At 39.5% G+C, this 22,730-nt stretch overlaps 1 protein-coding gene and 1 long non-coding RNA gene across 3 annotated transcripts in view; both read right to left on the bottom strand.

Moving 5' to 3' along the window:
* Positions 1-6,573: 6,573 nt before the first annotated feature.
* LOC307149555 lies at positions 6,574-7,630 on the bottom strand. Its single transcript, XR_013819582.1, has 4 exons — positions 7,394-7,630; positions 6,905-7,092; positions 6,777-6,839; positions 6,574-6,685 (listed from the first exon to the last, which is right to left on the bottom strand). It is a non-coding gene; the product is annotated as an uncharacterized lncRNA (long non-coding RNA).
* A 9,146-nt stretch (positions 7,631-16,776) lies between these two features.
* Positions 16,777-22,730, bottom strand: part of agpat5 (1-acylglycerol-3-phosphate O-acyltransferase 5 (lysophosphatidic acid acyltransferase, epsilon)) — a 90,512-nt gene continuing 84,558 nt past the window's right edge. For both annotated transcript variants that reach the window (XM_079854885.1, XM_079854884.1), the window contains one exon: positions 16,777-17,019. In XM_079854885.1, coding sequence (XP_079711011.1) covers positions 16,794-17,019 — 226 coding nt within the window. In that variant the 3' untranslated portion in view covers positions 16,777-16,793. The remainder of the gene's footprint in view (positions 17,020-22,730) is intronic.

Here is a 22,730-nt window from a genome sequence, read left to right as displayed (position 1 = left end):
CGCGGGGTATTTTCGATTTCAGCCAGCATTGAAGCGGGCGCATTCGAAGTAAACCCAGCTGTAGGACCGCTGCGGCTGATGCCATATGGCCTAACAGCTTCTGGAAACGTTTCAGAGGGAGGTATCTGCCCTTTTGGAAGGATGCGGCGAGGTGTCGAACACAGCGCGCGCGCTGTTCTGACAGCCTGGCCGTCATCGCCACCGAGTCCAGTTCTATTCCTAGGAAGGAAATTGACTGACTGGGGATAAGTGAGTTCTTGGCCCAGTTCACCGAAAGACCCAGGCTTTCCAGATGACTGAGAAGCGCTATCTTGTGAGAGATGAGTTCCTCTTTTGACTGCGCTAGAATGAGCCAATCGTCCAGATAGTTCAGAATTCGCATGCCCTGTTTTCTCAGGGGAGCGAGAGCTGAATCCATGCACTTCGTAAATGTACGGGGTGCTAGGGACAGGCCGAACAGAAGGACGGTATATTGATACACCTGGCCGTCGAAGGCGAATCTCAAGAATGGCCTGTGACGGGGTATAATCTGGATTTGAAAATACGCGTCTTTCAGATCGAGAGATATGAACCAGTCCCTCGGGCGAATTAGCGCGAGGATCTGCCTGGTCGTAAGCATTTTGAACGGCCGTCTCATGAGAGCCCTGTTCAAATGTCTCAGATCTAATATGGGTCTGAGCCCACCGTCCTTCTTGGGCACGAGGAAATAACGGCTGTAAAAGCCCGCCTCGGTCAGAGAAGGAGGAACTCTCTCTATCGCCTTTATTTATTTATTTATTTTTTTTTGTAGCAGCTTCGCTATTTCTGCATGAAGCAGATGGGCTGCTTCTGCGTTCACTTTCATTTCGGTCCGGGCTTGAAAGCGCGGAGGCCGACGACTGAACTGTAGCGAATAGCCCTGTATTACCGTGTCCAGCACCCATGTCGACACACCCGGAATAGCTTTCCATGCATTCGCACTCATAGCTAGGGGTCGAATGGCCTCTGAGTCCTGCCCGCTGCATAGCGCGGGACGAGGGACCTGCAGTGGCGGGCGCGCGGTGCGCGCTGAGACAGTGCTGCGAGACGGGGACTCGCTGATAGCAGTGACCGGCCGGATTGCGCTGAGAGAGTGCGCGTGAGTGTTTATAGCAGAGTGTGAACGCAGGGGAGCGGGCACAGGACTCTTTATTAAAACACGGCCGGTGGCAGTGGCGATATCTGAACCCTGAACGTGTGAGACAGAGCGAACAGCGTGTGGTTGTGAGCACTCGTGAGCGGGCACCTTTCCTACACTTAACACTCGAGCGGCAAGTGCGCGCTTTATGTGAGTGTGCTCTGTGGGGTACACAGGGGGAATTGTGCTTGTGTGTAGAAATGAACACTGGGTCGTGGGCATATTTACTACACTCAAACACCGTCGGCGTGAGCCGAATAACCAGAATTAACACTCTTTGCCAGATTTTCTGGGCCGCTGTACGAACAGCGTTTGTGTGCAGGCGAGCGAGTTGTATAACTGACTCATTGGCTGCAATACACACACTTTCTGCGTGTGAGAAGCTGGCCGCGAGCTTGGATCAGCGAACAGCATAAAATTTTTTGCTGCCAGAGCCGGGATCGAACACGGGTCTCTGGTGTGAAAGCCTGTTATTCTGCCACTGAGCCACAGGGGAAGAGTGCATAGGCTATCGGTTCGCTCGAGCATAAGAGAGTGCGGGTCATGTTTTTCGTCGGCGATAGCGTGCAGACGTGCGTGTATTATAACAGGCTCGTTGCTGCAACATTAACATTTTCAGCCGCCTAAACTCAGAGGGGGCTGAGAAACGTATGGGAATTGGAGAATGGCCCGGCCTCAGCGGGGCTACAAACATCTCCCTCCTCATTCCGCCGGTGAGTGAGGCACGCGGGGTGCTGAGCATTACTCGTGACCGTCCGCTCTGACATCCCTGAGAACGGCGCAGTTTGCGCGGGAAGCGGGGCGAGTAGCCGGAGCGTCGTCATGTTTTGCAGGCGAGCGTGTAAGGTAACAGGCTCGTTTACTGCAATATTAATATTTCCAGCCGCCTGAACTTAGAGGGGACTGAGAAATATGTGAGAAAGGCGGAAGCCAAGTCTCGGTGGGACTCGAACGCTCTCTTTCCTCCTATCACCGGCGAGTGACGGACACGGGGACAGTAGCTTTCTTGTAACGTAAAGAAAACTAACCCCGCGACTGTCAGCTTCTGCAATCCCTTGTGAGCGGCGCAGTCCGCGCGGCTCGAACAGAGGGAGAGAGTGCGGGGAGAGCGAGTAGCCAGAGAGCGTTATCATGTTTGCAGGCGTGCGTGTACTGTAACAGGCTCGTTTACTGCAATATTAATATTTCCAGCCGCCTGAACTTAGAGGGGACTGAGAAATATGTGAGAAAGGCGGTAGCCAAGCCTCGGTGAGACTCGAACACTCTCTTTTCTCCTATCACCGGCGAGTGACGGACGCGGGGACAGTAGCTTTCTTGTAACGTAAAGAAAACTAACCCCGCGACTGTCAGCTTCTGCAATCCCTTGTGAGCGGCGCAGTCTGCGCGGCTCGAACAGAGGGAGAGAGTGCGGGGAGGGCGAGTAGCCAGAGAGCGTTATCCTGTTTGCAGGCGTGCGTGTACTGTGACAGGCTCGTTTACTGCAGTATAGATATTCCCAGTAGCCTGAACTAGGAGGGGACTGAGAAATATGTTAGAGATGGAGGTTAGACCGGCCTTGGCGGGTCTAGAACACTCTTTTCTCCTTTCGCCGGGAGACGGCGGGCGGGGGGGAGGGGGGGTAGCTTTCTTGTAACGTAAAGAAAGCTAGCCCCGTGACCGTACGCGTCTGCGATCCCTTGTGAGCGGCACGTTTTGCGCGGCTCGAACAGAGGGAGAGAGCGAGCCCCGTGACCGTACGCGTCTGCGATCCCTTGTGAGCGGCACGTTTTGCGCGGCTCGAACAGAGGGAGAGAGCGAGCCCCGTAATCATCCGCATCTCTAACACACCTTGTGAGAGGCGCAGTTGCGCGGCTCGACAGAGGGAGAGAGAGCGGGGAGTGGTGCGAGGCATTTGAAACAACGCCTCGTGTAAAGATACATCAGTAAAACACATAATGAGAAAGGATATATCGCCGGATAGCTGAGCTGGCACGGCAGGCTAAAGGCGGCGAAGATTCGTCCGGCTTCCTCAGGCTGTCCTAGGCTGGCTCGTTGCTGGTTTCGACGGCGACGGCTTCTCTCAGAGAGCAGCGATGCGAAGAGCTTCGCTGAAGAGACAGAAATCAGAGAATTAAGCCTCCGAGCCCTGTTTTTATACGCTCTGACGCCGCCCCTTCTGGCGGGCTGTGACGCGCGAGGGCGCGCGCACCCTGATTGGGCGTGACGTCACGCGGGGCTCACTGGTAGGCTTAAGCAGTTGCCGCGCGGCAGCCAATGAGCACGCAGTATTGCCCGCTCTAGCTCTGCTGTGCTGCCTGCTGCACTGCGTTGACAAATTATGAAAAATTAAGGATAATTTTTTGGCTTCAGTATCTCGAGAAAAGATGACTTTTCCCGTAGCGTAAGTTCCTTACGCAATACGAGAGAACCTCTCGTAAGAGAACCATAGTTACTACAGTAAACTCATCGTCAGTTTTGTATGGCTAGTGATGTGTAGATTTAAGTCGTAATTTATATTTGCACATAACAGGATGTTTTGTCCTGTTTTCTCTGAAAACGTTGTTTAGAATGGGGCTGTTTTGAACTGGTTTTGAACTTGCTTCAACACTGCCTTCCCTTAGTTCGGGCAGTGTTTAAAATGTTTGGTTCTGCACTATGCTGTTGATTACATTCCATGATTAAACTCATATAGTCTTCATATTAAACTCAAAAACATGCACATATAGTTATATAGCTCGCGTCGCGCGATTCAAACAGTATCGTCTCACATTTCACTTGCGTGTTTAGTGTTCGATAATTAATAAACGTGACATAATCAAAGAGATTTGGCCAACTTAGTAATCGACCATTTATCTACCAATGGGAACGACAATACGCGAATGACAACCTGGCCCCTCTTGTGTTCACGCAACCAATCGTTAAACCGTGCAAACGTTTATGATATGCAACGTTTTAACTTACAATTACTTTTAAAAAAAAGTGTTCAGCTGTTGTTATACAGGCATACTTACATTCAAAACAGTTCTTCATGATACGCAGCACTCCTCGTCCTCGCTTCAGTCGCTTGCTGTCTGAACGCATGTGCACAATGCACATTGCGCATGCGTGGATTAAGTCATAATTACGAGAAAGTTTCTCATTATTACGAGAAAGTTTCTCATTATTACGAGAAAGTTTCTCATTATTACGAGATGTTAAGTCATTATTACGAGAAAGTTTCTCATTATTACGAGAAAGTTTCTCATTATTACGAGAAAGTTTCTCATTATTACGAGATGTTAAGTATTACGAGAAAGTTTCTCATTATTACGAGAAGTTAAGTCATTATTACGAGAAAGTTTCTCATTATTACGAGATGTTAAGTCATTATTACGAGAAAGTTTCTCATTATTACGAGATGTAAGTCATTATTACGAGAAAGTTTCTCATTATTACGAGATGTTTAAGTAATTATTATGAGAAAGTTTCTCATTATTATGAGAATGTTTCTCATTATTTTGAGATGTTAAGTCATTATTACGAGAAAGTTTCTCATTATTATGAGATGTTAAGTCATTATTATGAGAAAGTTTCTCATTATTACGAGATGTTAAGTCATTATTACGAGAAAGTTTCTCATTATTATGAGATGTTAAGTCATTATTATGAGAAAGTTTCTCATTATTACGAGATGTTAAGTCATTATTTCGAGAAAGTTTCTCATTATTACGAGATGTTAAGTCATAATTATGAGAAAGTTTCTCATTATTACGAGATGTTAAGTCATTATTTCGAGAAAGTTTCTCATTATTATGAGATGTTAAGTCATTATTTCGAGAAAGTTTCTCATTATTACGAGATGTTTAAGTCATAATTACGAGAAAGTTTCTCATTATTATGAGAATGTTTCTCATTATTTTGAGATGTTAAGTCATTATTACGAGAAAGTTTCTCATTATTATGAGATGTTAAGTCATTATTATGAGAAAGTTTCTCATTATTATGAGATGTTAAGTCATTATTATGAGAAAGTTTCTCATTATTATGACTTAAAGAATCTTTATTTTTTTACTCAATGTGGCGGAAACGGGCTTCCATAGGATACGACCACGTATCAATGTGTTTTCGTATCCAAATGAATATTTGCGGGAGCGTTGCCGTTTTTCAAAAGAATCGTTAATTTATTAAACGAAGATAATGGAGTTAAATATTTAACTCCATTTATTTAACTTTTTTGCGACGGTGAGTTTTTTGCATACAATAGGCGATGCAGAGCATGTGGGAAAGGCAACTGTGTGTAGGGATGTTCGTACAGTATGCATTGCACTCAAACGGTTCCTACACACTTTTGTGCAGTTCCCTGGCCATAAACCACTAAGGGTCATTAAAGAGGAATTCCACAGAGTGGCGGGTTTGTCCATTCTATGATATTCTGTGAAAGACCATTTTAGTTACATAGTAGCACTATACTTTATCTATTCATACTGTATACAGTGACAGTCACAATAATTTTAAAAGTTTCTAATTATATAACTTTCAATTTCAGGGTTCCCAAATGTGATTGGGTGCATTGATGGAACCCACATTCCCATTAAAGCTCCTTCAGTCAATGAAGGAGACTATGTTACTAGGAAGTCACTGTCAATCTATAGCATCAATGTGCAGGTGACAATAGATTTTTTGGGTGCTAAATGTTTGGATGTTTAAACCATTAAATCACCCTCATTACTGGTCCACACTATCTAGGTAATATGTGATGCAACCCACCTCATCACTAATGTTGAAGCCAAATGGCCAGGGTCTGTACATGATGCCAGAATGTTTAGGGAGTCATCATTGTGCCACAAATTTCAACAGGGGATGTTTTGCCTTACACAATGGTTTTTTTTTTATGTTCTTTTTTTTAATGCAATTATACACTTTAACTACCTTTATATGACACTTCAATGGTTACTTGCTGGGGGAAAGAGGGTACCCCTGTCTGCCCTATATGATGACACCCTACCCTGAACCTGAGCCTGGACCACAGGCACAATTCAACCTGGCCCACAGCAGAACATGGACCATAGGCATCCTGAAGGCAAGGTTTCCAGTGCCTGCGTGGGCTCAGGGTCAACCCAGAAAGGTCATGCGACATCACAGCTGCTTGTGTTGTTCTTCACAACATTGCCACACTGAGAGGTGAGAGGGCCCCCCCTTCTCTTGAAGATGGCCAAGAGGAACCCCCAGTGAACCCAGTAGACCAAAGAGATGGCAGGGGGGTACGAGACATGATTTGCCAAAATCACTTTAATTAAAACCAGTTAACAGTCAAGTGTTGTTCATTATTTCTTTATTTCCTGTAACAAAAGACATTTGTATTTATTGCTTTAGATTTCATTCATCAACCAATGACAGATTACTGTTCACATACTTTTTTCCACCTTAAGCTGGTGCTCCAGCAATTCAAGTCTGGCCTTTTTTTAGGTTAAGCCTTTTCTCCTCCATTTGAAGCTGTATAAGGTCCATCTCCATGTCACTTTTTCTGATTTGCTTTTGAAGGTGGACCTTATACAGCTCTTTGGCAGGCAACTAGAAAGACAGTATAATTAAACATGACTGATAAATACAAACACAGACCAAATATTTAAATGAGGAAGGAGAACTGCAGAACATTTCTTACACTGCTAAGATTCTGTGTGGAGGTAGATGGACCCTCATCTGTATTAAAATCTCCTGCCATATTCTGTAAAATGACAATGAATTTATTCTCTTATGCAAAAAAGGGGGAATTCATTCTATGCATCATACCTCTATGGGCCTCCCCACATTTTCTGTTTCTGTCACAGCAGAAGTGGTCTCTTCATCTTCAGCCTACAGTGAAAATAAGGAAGGATGCTTGGTCTAGCAAACAGAAACCTAAAGACAATAATCACTTACAACTGTGACAGAGTGTGGTGTTGCAGGAGGATCCAATAATACAATGTGGCCATCAGCAACTGCAAGATAATTAAACCAATAAGATAATCATGCATATTCAATACTCAATGTATATTCTTAAACAAATACAACTAATAAAGAAGGACATTAGGAACATCTAAGAGTACTAGTAATAAGATTACAGTACACAGCATATGCAGTCAAAACAGCATGCATACTGCACAAGTGAATCAATGACTGTAAAATGCATTCAAAATGCCTATTTAAAATGGTGACAATGTTGATGATTTTCTTTATTAAAACACTGACAAAAACAGTGAAAACATCAATAAATCATAAGTATTAATATGGTACACCTACATTTTACTAAGCCACTTGTCTTGGTAGCTGAGTCCGATGAACTGCCCCTGGAATCCCATCGACCACAGGTCGCCCTTTATTAAGGGACAGTGCCAGCTCCTCAGCTGGGGTGAGGGAAGGTGGAGGTGGACCCCCACCTGTTTTACGGGCCTCAGCCTTCTTTCTATTGGCTACATAGAAAACTAAATTACATGGCGTCAGTAACAAGTTTAGAAAATATTACCTTGCTGGAGAATGTTTTTGTGTTTCATTTTGACTTGGCTCACACTTCTGGCTCCAGAAGGATTACACCTGATAAAACAAGAAGCCAACATATTAGCCTACTAGCCAATTATGTGCATTACTACTGTAATATTAAGAAATGTATGGAGGCCAACAAGTAAATACTTATCTATTTTTACTTCATGCCCCAAATAATTTTTGCGTCACAATGAAAGGGGAAAATTTATAAATTTATATAGCCCATTTATAATTTTATAAACTCGTGCATTTACTCTGTCCGTTATTTTTTGCCAAGCCAACTCTCTTTCTTTTGCTGATGCAGCAGTATTTTTGTTTGTTTGTTTGTTTGTTTGTTATAATGGGCTTATAGTCTTCATAAGCAAGCATTAAAACCTCCAACTCAGTTTCACCTAAGTATGTAGCTCGCTTTTTTTCTCCCTGGGTTTCCATGGTGACTCCTGAAATCGGCGATCCATTGAAAATGTCTTTATGTACTCACCGTGCGCGCGCATTAACTCTGGGTAACCAGTAGGAGGTTGATTAAACTAACTCTTCTCAGGTGTTTTGGAACCGACATACTCATTTGCTGCGTTCCAGTCCACTTTTAGACACGCACTTGCGAACTTCCCTAAGCACTTCCCCTCGAGGGAATCCCCGCCGCCATTTTGAAGTGCGTTCCATTTCGTGAAGTTTATATGGACAGACCCTCGTTCCCTCGATTTTGACCGAGGGAGCGAGTCTACTTCATATGTACACTTCAGGCACCTATATGTCCCACAATGCAGTACGATTGTGATGTCACCACAGATCTCGTCTAATCACCATCACAACAGACAACTCTATAAATTATATATTGTTTTATTTAAAACAACCGAAACACACATATAAACATTTGGATGCTGCATTAAACAAATTCTTAAAGGAAAAAAATGCAAATAATAAATCAACTCCATAGCTGATTCCAAGTGATCAAGGGCTTAGGGCGTTCCAGTTCAGCCCATTGCAGTTTCCGCCAGTAGTGGGCACTCCACTGATCTATATAGAATGATCAGTGGGGCACTCGCAATGACGTACATCCGAGTGAACGAGACGAAGGGAAGTTAGCGAGTGAAGGGCATTACAATTTTGGACTGGAACGCAGCACCAGTCCAAAATTGTCATGCCCTTCACTCGCTAACTTCCCTCCATCTCGTTCACTCGGATGTAGGCTACGTCATTGCGAGTGCCCACTACTGGCGGAAACTGCAATGGGCTGAATTGGAACGTCCTAAGCCCTTGATCACTTGGAATCAGCTGTGGGGTTGATTTATTATTTACATTTTTTTTCCCTTTAAGAATTTGTTTAATGCAGCATCCAAATGTTTATAAGTGTGTTTGGGTTGTTTTAAATTTAAAAAATTATAATTAATATATCATAGAGTTGTCTGATGTGGTGGTGATTAGACGATATATGTGGTGACGTCACAATCGTACTGCATTGTGGGACATATAGGTGCCTGAAGTCAAGTGTACATTTGAAGCAGACTCGCTCCCTCGGTCAAAATCGAGGGAACGGTTTGTCCATATAAACTTCCCTCGTCCACTTCACGAAGTGGAACGCACTTCAAAATGGCGGCAGGGATTCCCCCAAGGGGAAGTGCTTAGGGAAGTTCGCAAGTGCGTGTCTAAAAGTGGACTGGAACGCAGCATAGTTTGGGGGTTACCCAGAGGTTATGATTTACCAAATGGTAAGTTAACCAAGCTTTCTGGAATACCCCCCTGGACCGACATTGCCCTTCCATGTTATAGATTAAATATGAAAGTAAAACGGCCAGTAGGTGGTGGCAAGATACTGTCTTTATGAGTGAGTAATTCATTCAAACCAAGCACCGAAGGTGCGTAGGCACCTATTGTATCCGTTCCCGTTCAGGGGACAAGCACTGAAAGTGCGCATGCAGGCACATCTTGAGATCGTTGGCGTTCTTCTTCTTCTTCTTCTTATTACATTTCTTCTTCCATATGGAAGTCTATGGTAGCCCATAAAACCACTTGCGGGAAAGTTATTCAATTTGGCACACTGATAAGAGGACAGTCTGTACCATTACAAAACTTGGTATATGTCTTGAGAATCCATTAAATCATAGCCTACTTTTAGTTACTGTATATATGATTTTTCAGCCATTTTGCATAAAATCATCTTTAAATGTCTTTAATTTCTCAGTTGCAGTTGGTCTGACACTCCCAGCCATGTTGGCATGTCTTACTGTCTTCTTTGCACTTGGCCCCAATAATTGCTGCTTGAAGCTACATTTTTTATTTTGTAGCTCTGTTTGCTGTAAAATTGTAAAAATGTGGACTGTCTTCACTATGCCTGATGTTTCAAATACTATGTTTTTATCTTTCTGCACCAAAAAAAAAAAAAAAAAAAAAAAAAAAAAACCCTATTGGCATAAATCCCTTACCTTATACATATGTAATCAATCTTGTATGTTGGCTATGCTTGTGTTCTACAAAAGAAAAACTTGACCCAAATATGACCCCCCCACCCCACAAAAATAGACAATGCATGATTTGTTAAAAAAAAAAAAAAGAAAAAAAAAGAGCAACTTTATTGTGAATGAATACAGACAATGAATGAGCATGAATGTCTATAGACAGTGAATTCTGTAATGGGCTTGCATTAATATTGCTATATAAACAATACTGCATAAACAAATATTTAAAAGACAGGGATCAATGCAGCACCAGTTTAAGAAAGTGTGTTGCATTTGAAATACTTTGTATAGTATCACAAGGTTTGGTGGATTAAACACAATCCATAGTACACAATACAGCTGAGGTTGCAGTAAAAACCTCAAATTATTCCCCTTTTGCCAAAATAGTTCTGACATCTGTTATCAGTCATACAGCAATTGTCAAGCCTAGTTTTTCTTCCCAAGGCAGTTAAGTGCAAACTCCACCGCTCAGCCAATTTTACTGCACAATCGTGAAATCACCAGTCCAGAAAAGTTCTGACTTCAGAAAAATCATGGATAGATTACTGCAACAAACTGTAATGTTATCTATGAGGATCCACTAACAACACTACATTAAGTCTAAGGTTAGGTTTAGGGTAGGGCTGCATGATTAATCGAATTAAACCACACGCAAATTGGGAAAGGCTGAGCAATTTTTTATGCAGCTTGTCAGTGAAGCACGGCTCTGTGATCAGTAGTAAATGCTGCTCCATCTGAGAGTCAGATGGCGCCCTCACGCAGAATCTCCAAATATACAGTTGTGTTCAAAATAATAGCAGTGTTTAAAAAAGTGAGTAAAGCTCAAAATCCTAATAATAACTTTTATTTAAATACACACAAATGCATTGGGAACACTGCACATTCTATTCAAAATCAAAACATGAAGAAAAATTTATCAAATTTGTTATTACTTTATAGAAAGTGAAGAAAAGGGAATATTAGGCTGTTCAAAAAAATAGCAGTGTCTGCATTTTTCTCTACAAAATCAAACATTTACTGTATAAACTGAAAAATGCTTGAAGATTTAGCTTTCTTGTGAATCACTGAACTAATAATTAGCTGTATAACCACGGTTTCTGAGAACTGCTTCGCATCTGTGTTGCATGGAGTCAACCAACTTCTGGCACCTGTGAACAGGTATTCCAGCCCAGGACGATTGCACTACAGATCTGCATTTCTTGGTTTTGCCTCAAAAACTGCATTTTTGATGTCACCCCACAAGTTTTCTATTGGATTAAGGTCCGGGGATTGGGCTGGCCACTCCATAACTTTAATCTTATTGGTCTGGAACCAAGATGCTGCTCGCTTACTGGTGTGTTTGGGGTCGTTGTCTTGTTGAAACACCCATTTCAAGGGCATTTCCTCTTGGCATAAAGCAACATGACCTCTTTAAGTATTCTGATGTACTCAAACTGATCCATGATCCGTGGTATACGATAAATAGGCCCAACACCATGGTATGAGAAACATCCCCATATCATGATACTTGTGCCACCATGCTTCACAGTGTACTGTGGCTTGAATTCAGTGTTTGGGGGTCGTCTGACAAACTCTCTGCGGCCCCTAGACCCAAAAAGATCAATCTTGCTTTCATCAGTCCACAAATTATTGCGCCATTTCTCTTTAGGCCAGTCAGTGTGTTCTTTGGCAAATTGTATCCTCTTTGGCACGTCATTTTTTCAACAATTGGACTTTGCGGGGGCTTCTTGCCGATAGCTTGGCTTCACATAGTTCACATACAGCCAACACATAGGCTTCTAATCGTTACAGTACTCACGGGTAACTTGAGATCTTCTTTGATCACCCTGGAGCTGATCATTGGCTGAGTATTTGCCATTTTTGCTATTCTTTGATCCATTCAAATGGTAGTTTTCCGTTTTCTTCCACGTCTTTCTGGTTTTGGTTGCCATTTTAAAGTATTTGATATAATTTTAGCTGAGCAGCCTCTCATTTTCTGCACTTTTTTTTAATACATTTTCCCCTCTCCAATCAACTTTTTAATCAAAGTATGCTGTTCTTCTGAACAATGTCTGGAACGGCCCATTTTATTCAGATCTTCAGAAAGAAATGCACTATAACCACCATGTACAGTAGCCTACAGTACTGCCTCGTCCTTAAATAAGGGACACTTATTGACACTAGTTTTTTCACAGAATGATTAACCTCACTAATTGAACTCCACACTGCTATTATTTTGAACACACCCCTTTCAATTAATGATTCAATTATACAGAATTAGCAGCATACATGTCATGACTGTTGGGTCTGTTGTTTTTCTATTATTCTACTACACTTACACAAATTATTTGTCATGTAGAAATATAATTTCTACCAAAAACAGTGATTGATCTGGTTAGTGATGTTGGACTGCTATTATTTTGAACACAACTGTACCCTGCAGAAGTACGATAATGCACGTCATTCCAGGAAATCCCTATGGGCATCATACTATCGCTGTAGCTGAATAACAGATGATAGAATAGCTTTGATTGATTAAACATGAATAATAGACAAATAACTACAAAAAAATAAATGGTTTATCTAGGTTCTTTGAGCCTTTATGGGTATTTTCATGATAATAAAGTTATATTTCAATACTAAACGACATATCCTTTATCTCACAGAAGGATGTTTTCAAACACTCAACTGACATTACGAAGTGAGTTTTGAGTAAAACCATGTCTTTTGTTGGACAAGAGGTTCATAAATGCTTTTCATGTTTGGAAAGATGTTTGAGACGTGTTGCTTTTTCACATGCACGTTTATTAGCAACTCAAACTCGCAGTGCTTTCAGATGAAGCGCCATATCCTACTGATCACAGAGCTGTGCTTCACTGACAAGTTGCACATAATAAAATAAAAATAAATAATCGCAGCCGTTGCGAGTTCATAATCACACTAAGCCAAATCGGTTTCACTGTGATTTTGGGTTAATTGCAATTAATCGTGCAGCCCTATTTTCCAGCATCATGGAGGCAATTGGCATTGTGCTTGACAACAAAATAAAACCTTTTGAATTGGCTGCAGGGTTGGCTTTGCCTTACAGTTTTTCTCGATTGCTTAAAAACATTTGCCCACTCTGACATCACATTTTCAAAACAGTTAACACACAGGATAAAACTGAAGCTCAATGGCCAAAATGACTCATTTTGTTAGCAAAATGCTCTAACACTCACAAAACATTAAAAACATGCAACATAAGCAAATATTTCCATCAAACACCACAACTTGTGGTCAAATTAATTTATTCTTTCAATCAATCATTACACAATGGACAACAAAATACAGCCATCAATATGAAATATGATACTTTACAAACTCCAATGGATACTGGGAAAAAAAGGAAACCAAAAGGAAACTTATGGGTGGAAATACCTTTAAAAAAAAAGATATATATAGATATATTTTATCTTTCACATTTAGTCCATTCGTTCTTGACGATTATGACACAGGTTCTCAACATTGCATTGAATGTTTCCCTTGCAATGCACCGAGGGAAATACCTACTTGCATGGCGTATCCATCCCTGGCAGTCCATTGTTTGCCACTACCATATCTACTGTTCAATACTAAATATCTTTCCTCTGCCACCAGTGTGTGGTAGTGTGTGGATTCTATAAAGTAAAAGCAAAAAGCATGTCAAAATTGACATTACTGTATGACAGTCACATAAATGGAATTGATAAAACATCTGCATTACTGTAGACACAGTTTGATTTTCTAACAGGGCAATACAGTAAAGCTGAAATACACAGTGGTATACATTACAGTAACACTGTGAATTACCTGTTCTCATTCCGAAAAAGCCTGACAATAGATGCCACAGTGCTCTGACTCAGAATGGGCTGGACCCTTTGGCCAGCCTCTCTAAATGACAAGCCATGATTGATGACATGGTCAATAATTGTTGCCCAAATTTCATTTGAAACTTGAGCTCGATTTCGTCCTCTTGCTGCTGCAGCTCCTCCACCACACATACAAACTCCTCTTCCTCGGGCCCCTCTGCCATGGCCTCTTACTCTCCTTCCGTGCCTATGGCCTCTTTGATCCATGCTTGCAAATAGCAACACAGAGGTGGCATCTTCTATAGATGGATGAGGACTGATTGCTGATTGAAGAGTTGTGCAAATGAGTTTCACACAGGTGCATAGAGATTTATAATTATGCAAGTACTTTCTATCAGCTGTGAATAGATGTTTTCCTTTTGTTCAACACAGTGAATCCAATAGAGTTCGGGGTCTTTCAATGAGATCTGTGGTAACTGTTTTGACAAAGGGTGTGAAAAATGTGTGAAACAAATGAAAACGTGTTAAAACATTTGCAAGAGAAGACTTCTGCTGTGCTAATAATGTGATGATGAAGATCAAGCGAATCCCAGTTTCATTTAGTGTGTCTTGGCAACTGAGAAAAACTGTAACTGGTTTGAGCTTGAAAAAAAGAATCAGTTTATTAAAGACGCCAGTGCAGTTTTCGGTCCAGTTGTGGGGGGTGGGGGTAACAACAAAAGCCTTGAGCCATTTATTGACTGAAACCAGACCAACATTAATGGGAAGAAAGCCCAACCATGACTTTTCACCATAGGTCACCATGTTTTCAATTTCAAACATATCTGAAACCAATCTGACAATACACAGAAATATGAACCACAAATTAAAATTCCCAGCACAACATGGTCAACACAACAAGGACAAGCATAACACTGCTTACACGTTGATTAACATGAATAGACATAATTTCTAATGTAAAAATACCTCATTGGATACATCTATAGATAATGGTGCATACTTTTTGAAAATGACAGAAAAGGAAAGACAAGAATTATGAAAGCAATTAACCCTTGACTGTAAACGTGAATTAACCAATCTGTATCTAAATTTAATGGAAAAATAAAAGTGCCTTTAAGTAATCATTAGTTTAGGCATAGGCTTAAATTTGTTAACCCCTCCCAAATAACCCATTTTTTTCTTCTAAATAACCAATACATTTTTTGTAAGTTTTGTAAGATCTTGAAACACCCTAATTGAGATTGTTTTATTGAAAAATATGGCTCTGATTAAATGTAGATGCTTAAAAATGTTTATATACTAAGATTTGGAAGAGTAGTTTGACTGTAGTTTAACTACTTTAAAATATGTAGCTTGTAGATGTAACCTTGCAAACTACAGATTTAAAATAGCTTCCCCAACAATTTTTCTGTTTTTCTCTGTAATTGTGGGAACCCAGTTGTGATCAGTGATTTTGTCAGCAAGCACTCGGGTTAAAGTTTAGGATTATACATTTATACTGAAGGCATTTGTGCTATTGACTAAGTAAGATTCAAATTCACTTCCCATTAAAATATTTGTAGATTACGGACTTCAATGACAATCACATTATGAACTACGGATAAGTGCAATCAGCAGCATTAAATCTTTTTAATGTGGGAGCCTACATTTTTAGATCTTTAGATCTAAAGGGACTCAAAGGCTTTCAGTAGAGGGAAGTCCTGTTAAAGCTCTGGCAAAACATATGGTCCACTAAAACTAAAAAGCTTTAGTAGCACCTTTTTTTCTTTTTCTTTTAGGTATTGTAAAATATTAAAATCAATAGTATTTCACTTAAATTAAATATGCTACTACTAATAAAATCACCAAGCTTTAAAATGCAATTTGAAGGCATTTGCAAGGTTAGGTCAGTCATATAATTGTTGAATTTTTATATTAAAATCAACCACTGAACCGTGCAACTCCATGACAAATGTCTCAGATTTCTCATCATGTGGATTAAATTATTGCTCTTGATTAAATTATGGAAAAAAACATTGAAAAGGGCTATGTGGAGACTCTTCAAAGAAAGAAAGTGACATGTTTGGAATTTAAATTTTTGACAGAACTATATTTAATACCCCTGCAAACAGCAAGTTTGGCAACTATCTTTGAAATATTAGCAATAGTGCAAATGATTACAATAAAAAGCCCATATCTGACAAACTTTTTAGATATCTTAAATTAAATAGAAAGATAACTGCTGTGAAACACATACAACCAAAACCCAACGCATAAAAAAATGCATTAAGTACAATCAAAATCAGCACAAAATAATAAAATATTCCAAAAGTTCTCAAGAACATCAAGAAAGGTGAAAAACAGACTCTGTAAACAACTGTCATTATAAACCATTCATAATATTCAGAACCACAAAAAAAAAAAAAAAGTCTTGCATACTGAAAATTTAAAATGGTTAAATGACAAAAAAAAAAAAGTTTCAAAACTGCTACCCAACCTTAATACAAAATGTTATCTCTGTTATCTATTTGTGCATTTCAGATTACAGTTAAGCTCAGATGGAACAAACCGTCACACTGGGTCTACATCGCAAGCGAATGATGCAATGCAACAAAACTGAAACATTCTCATTTTAAATTTAAACATCTGTCTACAGTGCTGCAAGTATGTTGACAACTGGAATGTTTTGGTTTTTTGCATCTCATTGCTTGTTTGCAGTGTAGATAACGTACAGTTTAACTTGAAAGTTAGGAGTGTAAAAAAACAAAATGACAAACAGTAAATAAGCCTCTTGGTTACTGGTACACTAAGAGAAAAAAAAGTAACTGATGAGAAATAAAGAATATTATCCAGCAATGAAACCTAAAAGTGTCTGTGTTGATATAGGCAGTTAGGATGGACGTTTATTATATGGCTAGATTATGGACTTACTTTTACCCACACCCATCCAATCAGTGTCCCATAGAGCCAGGTATTGAGATAGAGTTTTCTACCTGACTCTGTTAACAGCATTGGTAAAGTGAGACCACCCAAAATCAGCAGAGAAGGCAATGTCGTTGTAAGACTAAGAGGTGACTTTCGACCTTCTCCAGGGAACCTGCACTTTTTCTCAGGGTCTTCAGACTCGTAGAAAGTGGTAAGAAGCCTAAACAGAGAGAGTAACACATTAGTATCACATGCTTTGAACATTTACTTTGATGCAACTAGATTAATGGGAGTGACATGACTTATTTTAAGTCTAGCATTTCTTGTACGCCAAACCAAACAGCAATGTAGCGTGATGAATGGCAACATTGTGCAGATTACAACATGACAAAAATAGCAGTTTTACAGATGAGAAAACTGAGGAAATATCCCAACACACTCTCCTAAAATATTTCTGTACTACTTTAAAGTACAGTAGGTAGTCAACCAAAATGCCAATGTCTCGCAATTCTTCTGGCAGGATCATTTTATTTGTTAAATACAACCCAGTCACAACTGAAAATACCAAGTCACTACCAGGTGGCTGGAATTTGACATTTTAATTTCTAAATAAAGAAAAATCTATTTAAAAATTACTAGTAGTAGTAATAATAATAATAATAATAATAATAATAATAATAATAATAATAATAATAATAATAATAATAATAATAATATTATAGCATTATAACATTTAATGTCTGTAGTAGCAGATTAATTATTGTTGCACGCAACTCAGGAACAACTGATGACGGGCATGGTTTGATCTTTGGTTGACCAATCAGCGGAAAAGTGCATCTCATCCCTGCCCACATGTAGAGACAGAATATTTAAGCTGTTTATTAATTTTCTACCCCTGAACATTGATTATAAGGTCAAAATTTTCCAACCATATAAGATGTTTTTGAACATAGCAAACCATATAAAGATGTTTCTGTCTTTCATAAAGGAAACTGTAGCTTAATCTGTGATAATCACATTTTTGTGCTTAGGTTTGAACTGTTATCTGCAGCCTTTTTAATGCTCAAGTTGGATCAACATCGGAAAAATGGAAGAAATAAAGTAATCCCGCAATTCTTCTGGCAGGATAATTTTATTAAGCAAAATATTACCATTGGTCGCACTCAGTCACCTTTATATGTTTGGTCTAAACGCAACTGCTCTCGTGTTTTGCCGCAGGAAAGCAAATGCAAGTAAATTTGCAGGACTGTGATATGAAGAGTGTACAAAGTAACATTTTAGCATTTTAGTACATACAACTAAAAAGATTCATTTTTTAACTAAAACGTATTAGTGTGGACAATGCCTGCATACCATCAAAGGAGTTGTTTTTCGGTTTTAACCAAGCCCTAACACATCAGGGAAGGGGATGAGAAGCTTCTAAAATGTTTGAATGTACCCTCTCTGTCTTTCTTACAGAGCTCTGTATGTTTGATTGACCTTCTTGCAAGAATAAAAAGCTTATAAAAGACACTTTGCTTGATTGTTCTTCCAGTTTCAGCCTCATCATTATTAAAGTTTATTTTTTCCACAATCAACATAAAAGCATAAGCTGAATTGTTGCTTTTTTGTTGTTGTTTTTTTTAAATGAAACAGGTGCTTTTTTCTAATTTTTCTGCTTTCAATATTAAATTAAAAGAAAGAATGATACGAGGATTATACTGTTGATTAAAACATTCCTTTTTTTGTTAGTATTAATTCGTTCCCATGATTTAACAAAAAATTAAAATAATAGTAGTAATGATATAGGGGTCCGTGTACTTTTTCGTTCATTCATTATTCTATTTCGGAATGAAAGATGAAATTTAAAAAAGGGTGCAGCTTTGTTTTTTGTTTAAAAGAAAAAAAGCAGAAATGGCTGTATTTTGTTTTCCAAATGTATTGTTGTCATTAGGGTTGCAAAATTATGGGAATTTTCAAAGATGGAAACTTTCCACAGGAATTAATGGGAATTTAAGGGAATTAACAGGAATTTATGGGAATAAACTGGGAATTTTCAAAGTTGAGGGTTGGCTCTTTATAGGGAACTTAAATATAGTTGAGGAAAGTATATTTTAGCATAATCTTGACTAAAACAAACAGATGCCATTCATATACTCTTGAATATCCATGCCATTCCTCAATCACATGTACATAGCACACTGCTTACTGCATGGCTATTGAGACCACACCCCCTACTGGCACTGTGCATGCCTCCATCACATGTACAGAAGCCCAAAGCACAAGACTATTGAAGGCACACATTTGAACCTGTGGACTAAACAAAGTGAAGTAAGTTTTGATGATATTATGGGGAAATATATTTATTAAATGTTTAAATTGCAAATATCACATACAAATGTATTAATCAGTAGATAGCAAGCTGATAAGTTAGATGCTAAATAAGCTAACTTTATATACCACATAAGTAGGGCTGGGCGGTATGACGGTATATATCGTTACCGCGGAAGAAAATGTCAACCGTAACAGATTTGTTTATTCCGTGTATACCGCGACATGTAAATAAGTAGGCGTGGTTAACTCGCGTGCAGCGTGCGTGAGACTGAGACACTGATATTTGTCAAAGAAACATGAAGAAAGACCAAGAAGATCCACAAAAGGAATTACGTTTTCAAAATGAACGTGATATTTTCGGGGGGGAAGGCGCAGAAGTCTTTCCGTATGTGTACAGTTACTTTCAGAGTGGACGCGCAAGGGGTTGCCGTGGTAATGAATATTTCCAAAATTCCCCAGCTTAACTTCCCATGGAAATTTACCGTAAACTTTCCAGAAATTTACCGGAAATTTTCCGCCCCTTTGCAACCCTAGTTGTCATCAAATAATAGTATTAGAAAATTGGACGACATTTCCGATCGTTTTTTTTAATTTGTAATATTTATTTGTACGTTTATTGTATTTCATTTGACTGATCCTATCTTTACCCGGAAGTAAATTACACCGTCGTGCGAAGTCATAGATATATACACTAGATGTCAGACATGTAACCTATTTATGTCCGACACGGTCAGACATGTATTTATCTTTGAGTCCAGAGAAAATTTAAGGTTTTGATATTAAGATAATCTACTTCTTTTTCAAAATATAATGCATAGTGTTAGTAGGCCTAAATTTATATATATATATATATATATACAGGGTGCGATTTGAGAAAAAAACAGAGGGGGGGATGTTTTGAAACATTTTTATTCATAAAAATAAATCATGAGAACATGAACTTCATCACTGCATTTGCAGGAATTGTAAAATCTTTTTTCTTATTAACTCATGAAGTAGCCTATTTTCAATATTTTTACTCTAATAGCTTATCTTTCCCAACACTGTGGTCCTTGTTCATTTGAGTCAACCTGGGACTGTGAGTTCTGCTGAAGCTGGGAGTTGCCGTCCATCGTACCTGTAGTAACATTCTCATTTGCAGTTTTAGGTTGTTGTTTTTTTTGTGACGGTCCTGTAAAATATGATGATATGCTGCTCTGGACCCTTTTCATTGTTCCTAGCTAGCTAGCTAGCTAGAGTTTTCGCGCTGAAATATTACATAAATATTTGTACTTGGTGACATTCTGAAAAGCCGTACATGGATCAAAGCTAATGGACAGGATCAGATAAATTAGCCGCAATGTCATCTATTGTCATATATCAGCCTCTGCTGAACCATGGATTGATTGCAAAGTTAAACCATCACAGTAGAAACAGTTTTACTGCTGCTGTTAAAGTAATAACGTTAACTTTACATCGCGATGCTGAGATACAGTGAAATGATAGAAAAGACAGATGCATTATAAATCTGTGTTAGTCAATTCGCCTCATTCAGGACCTCTAGACGCGTGTAAACGCGTCTTTACATTGACATTGAAATCACTCGCGCCAGACGCTCAAGAGTGAGTGAGCAATCAAAAAACCTTTGCTTTAGCCCAGGCACGGCACCAGGATTCCAGCTTTGGATGGGCCAGACCAATTGTGGGTGGGCCTTAAATTAAAAACGTTAAATTAAAAACGTTATCCAATCACTGTTTAACCTAATAAAAAATATTGACTAATATAGCCTACTGTTATATTATCTGTGCGTCTACATAATCTAGATTTTAATAGCTTGATGCTCTTTAAATATTTTGTTGCATAGTTAAAAGTTTCGGTGCATAGGACGGACCTATCCGCGATCGCTCTCCATGGTTCTGACCAAAGAAGAGCGCTTTGGAATCTCCATTACGCATCATCATACGCATCATACCTGGGCTGCGTTTTCCATTGACGTTGTCTCTTAGCGCGCTACTAAGACTCTTAAGGTATAACTTAACTAAAGGTATACTACCACTAAAGGTACACCATTGCTAGGCGTCTTCAGGGCTATCATCCACTCGCGAGGCAGAGGCGCTGGCGCCCTCCTAGCAACGGCGCTGTTTTTGGTAAAACATGATTTTGACCACTTCATTAAGTTTTGTTTTGTAGAAAACTCTTTTTAAAAGATTTTCGTTTTGTATAAATTGTATCTTAAATCTATAAATTGTATCAAATATAGCAGACAATGTAATAAGGCGCCGGCACGATCACTTGCATTGCACGTGAACTGGAGGGCGCCAAAACTCAGCTTGTGCCTCACAGATTTGAGAAATATGGGCTATCTATTACAGAAAGCTTGAAATGTCTACTTTTAAACAAAAATATTCAAAACCAAAAGAAATAGGCTACTCTCTGATTATGTAATCCATATGAAATGTGCATTTCTCTCTGGCGTTCATGGCGAGTCGACTTCAAAAGAACTTCATCTTTGCAGGACACAGAAAACACCTGTTTATTAATAAACAATTAAATATCTCCTTGCTAATTTAGACACATTCATAATCATTACTTTAACCAGTTCTTTGTGGCAAGCTTTATGCGTGCGGTCATAACGCTCATTATCCTGTAGGCCAGGGATTCCCAAAGTGTGGTACGCGCACCCCCAGGGGTACGCGAGCTACCACCAGGGGGTGCGCGAGAGGAAAAATGTAATGGTGGTCTGTTTTTTTAAGTGGGATTTTGCCACACAATAAAAAAACATGAACAGTAAACATTTCCTTTGTAAATTCCTTTTCCTTTTATTTTAAATAAAAAAACTATAATTTATTAGTTTTTGATAAAACAAATACATATGAAATGCACAACGACACACCTAAAGTCGGTCACAAACTCTACACACACAAGACGCGCGGAACTCTCCGCGTACATACCATAGGTACATACTCATATGAGACGCGCGTGCGCACACACACAAACTCGTGCACATACACATACTCAATGTGACCCGAGCACACACACAAACTCTCCGCGCACATACTCATATGAGACGCGAGCACACACACACAATACCATAAAGATGTGGAAAAGTCAATCAAAAGTGTGGCTACAGAAATTTCTCCAGGCTCGATGCCAACAGCGCGCGTGCAGTGCAGTATGTGCGGTAAAATAATTGCTGCAAAGACCGGTACCACGACAAATATGATGAAGCCCTTGACAGTGCACGGAGTAAACATAAGAGCAGAAAGTTGCTCCGTCTTCGACTGGTAAATGAAGATATACCTTGTTGATCTGTCTGATAGTGTTTATATTGCAATAATGTACACTTCCGTTCAAAAATGTGTTGGTTAGTCAGAATTTTTTTGTAATGTTACAAAATATTTCGTTTTTAAATAAAACTAAATTACGCGGCTGAAAATAACCGTGCTTTCTGTTACTGAGCCTCTGTCTGTCACTCGTCCTCTTAAAAGTGGAAGCTTGTGCGTAGCTTTGTTGCATTATATTGAAACTTTGTTGATGTTGTTATTGTCATGCGTGTTCTGGTTATTTGCGCATGATTAAACATGAGTCTTTATATGGCGATAAAACAAAGCTTTGTTGCGTTATTTTTTTGAAGTGGGG

This window comes from Squalius cephalus (assembly GCF_949319135.1).
Source record: "Squalius cephalus genome assembly, chromosome: 21".
NCBI lineage: Eukaryota > Metazoa > Chordata > Actinopteri > Cypriniformes > Leuciscidae > Squalius > Squalius cephalus.
The sequence above is the reverse complement of the archived record's forward strand: the minus strand, read 5'-3'. Positions and strand labels throughout refer to the sequence as shown.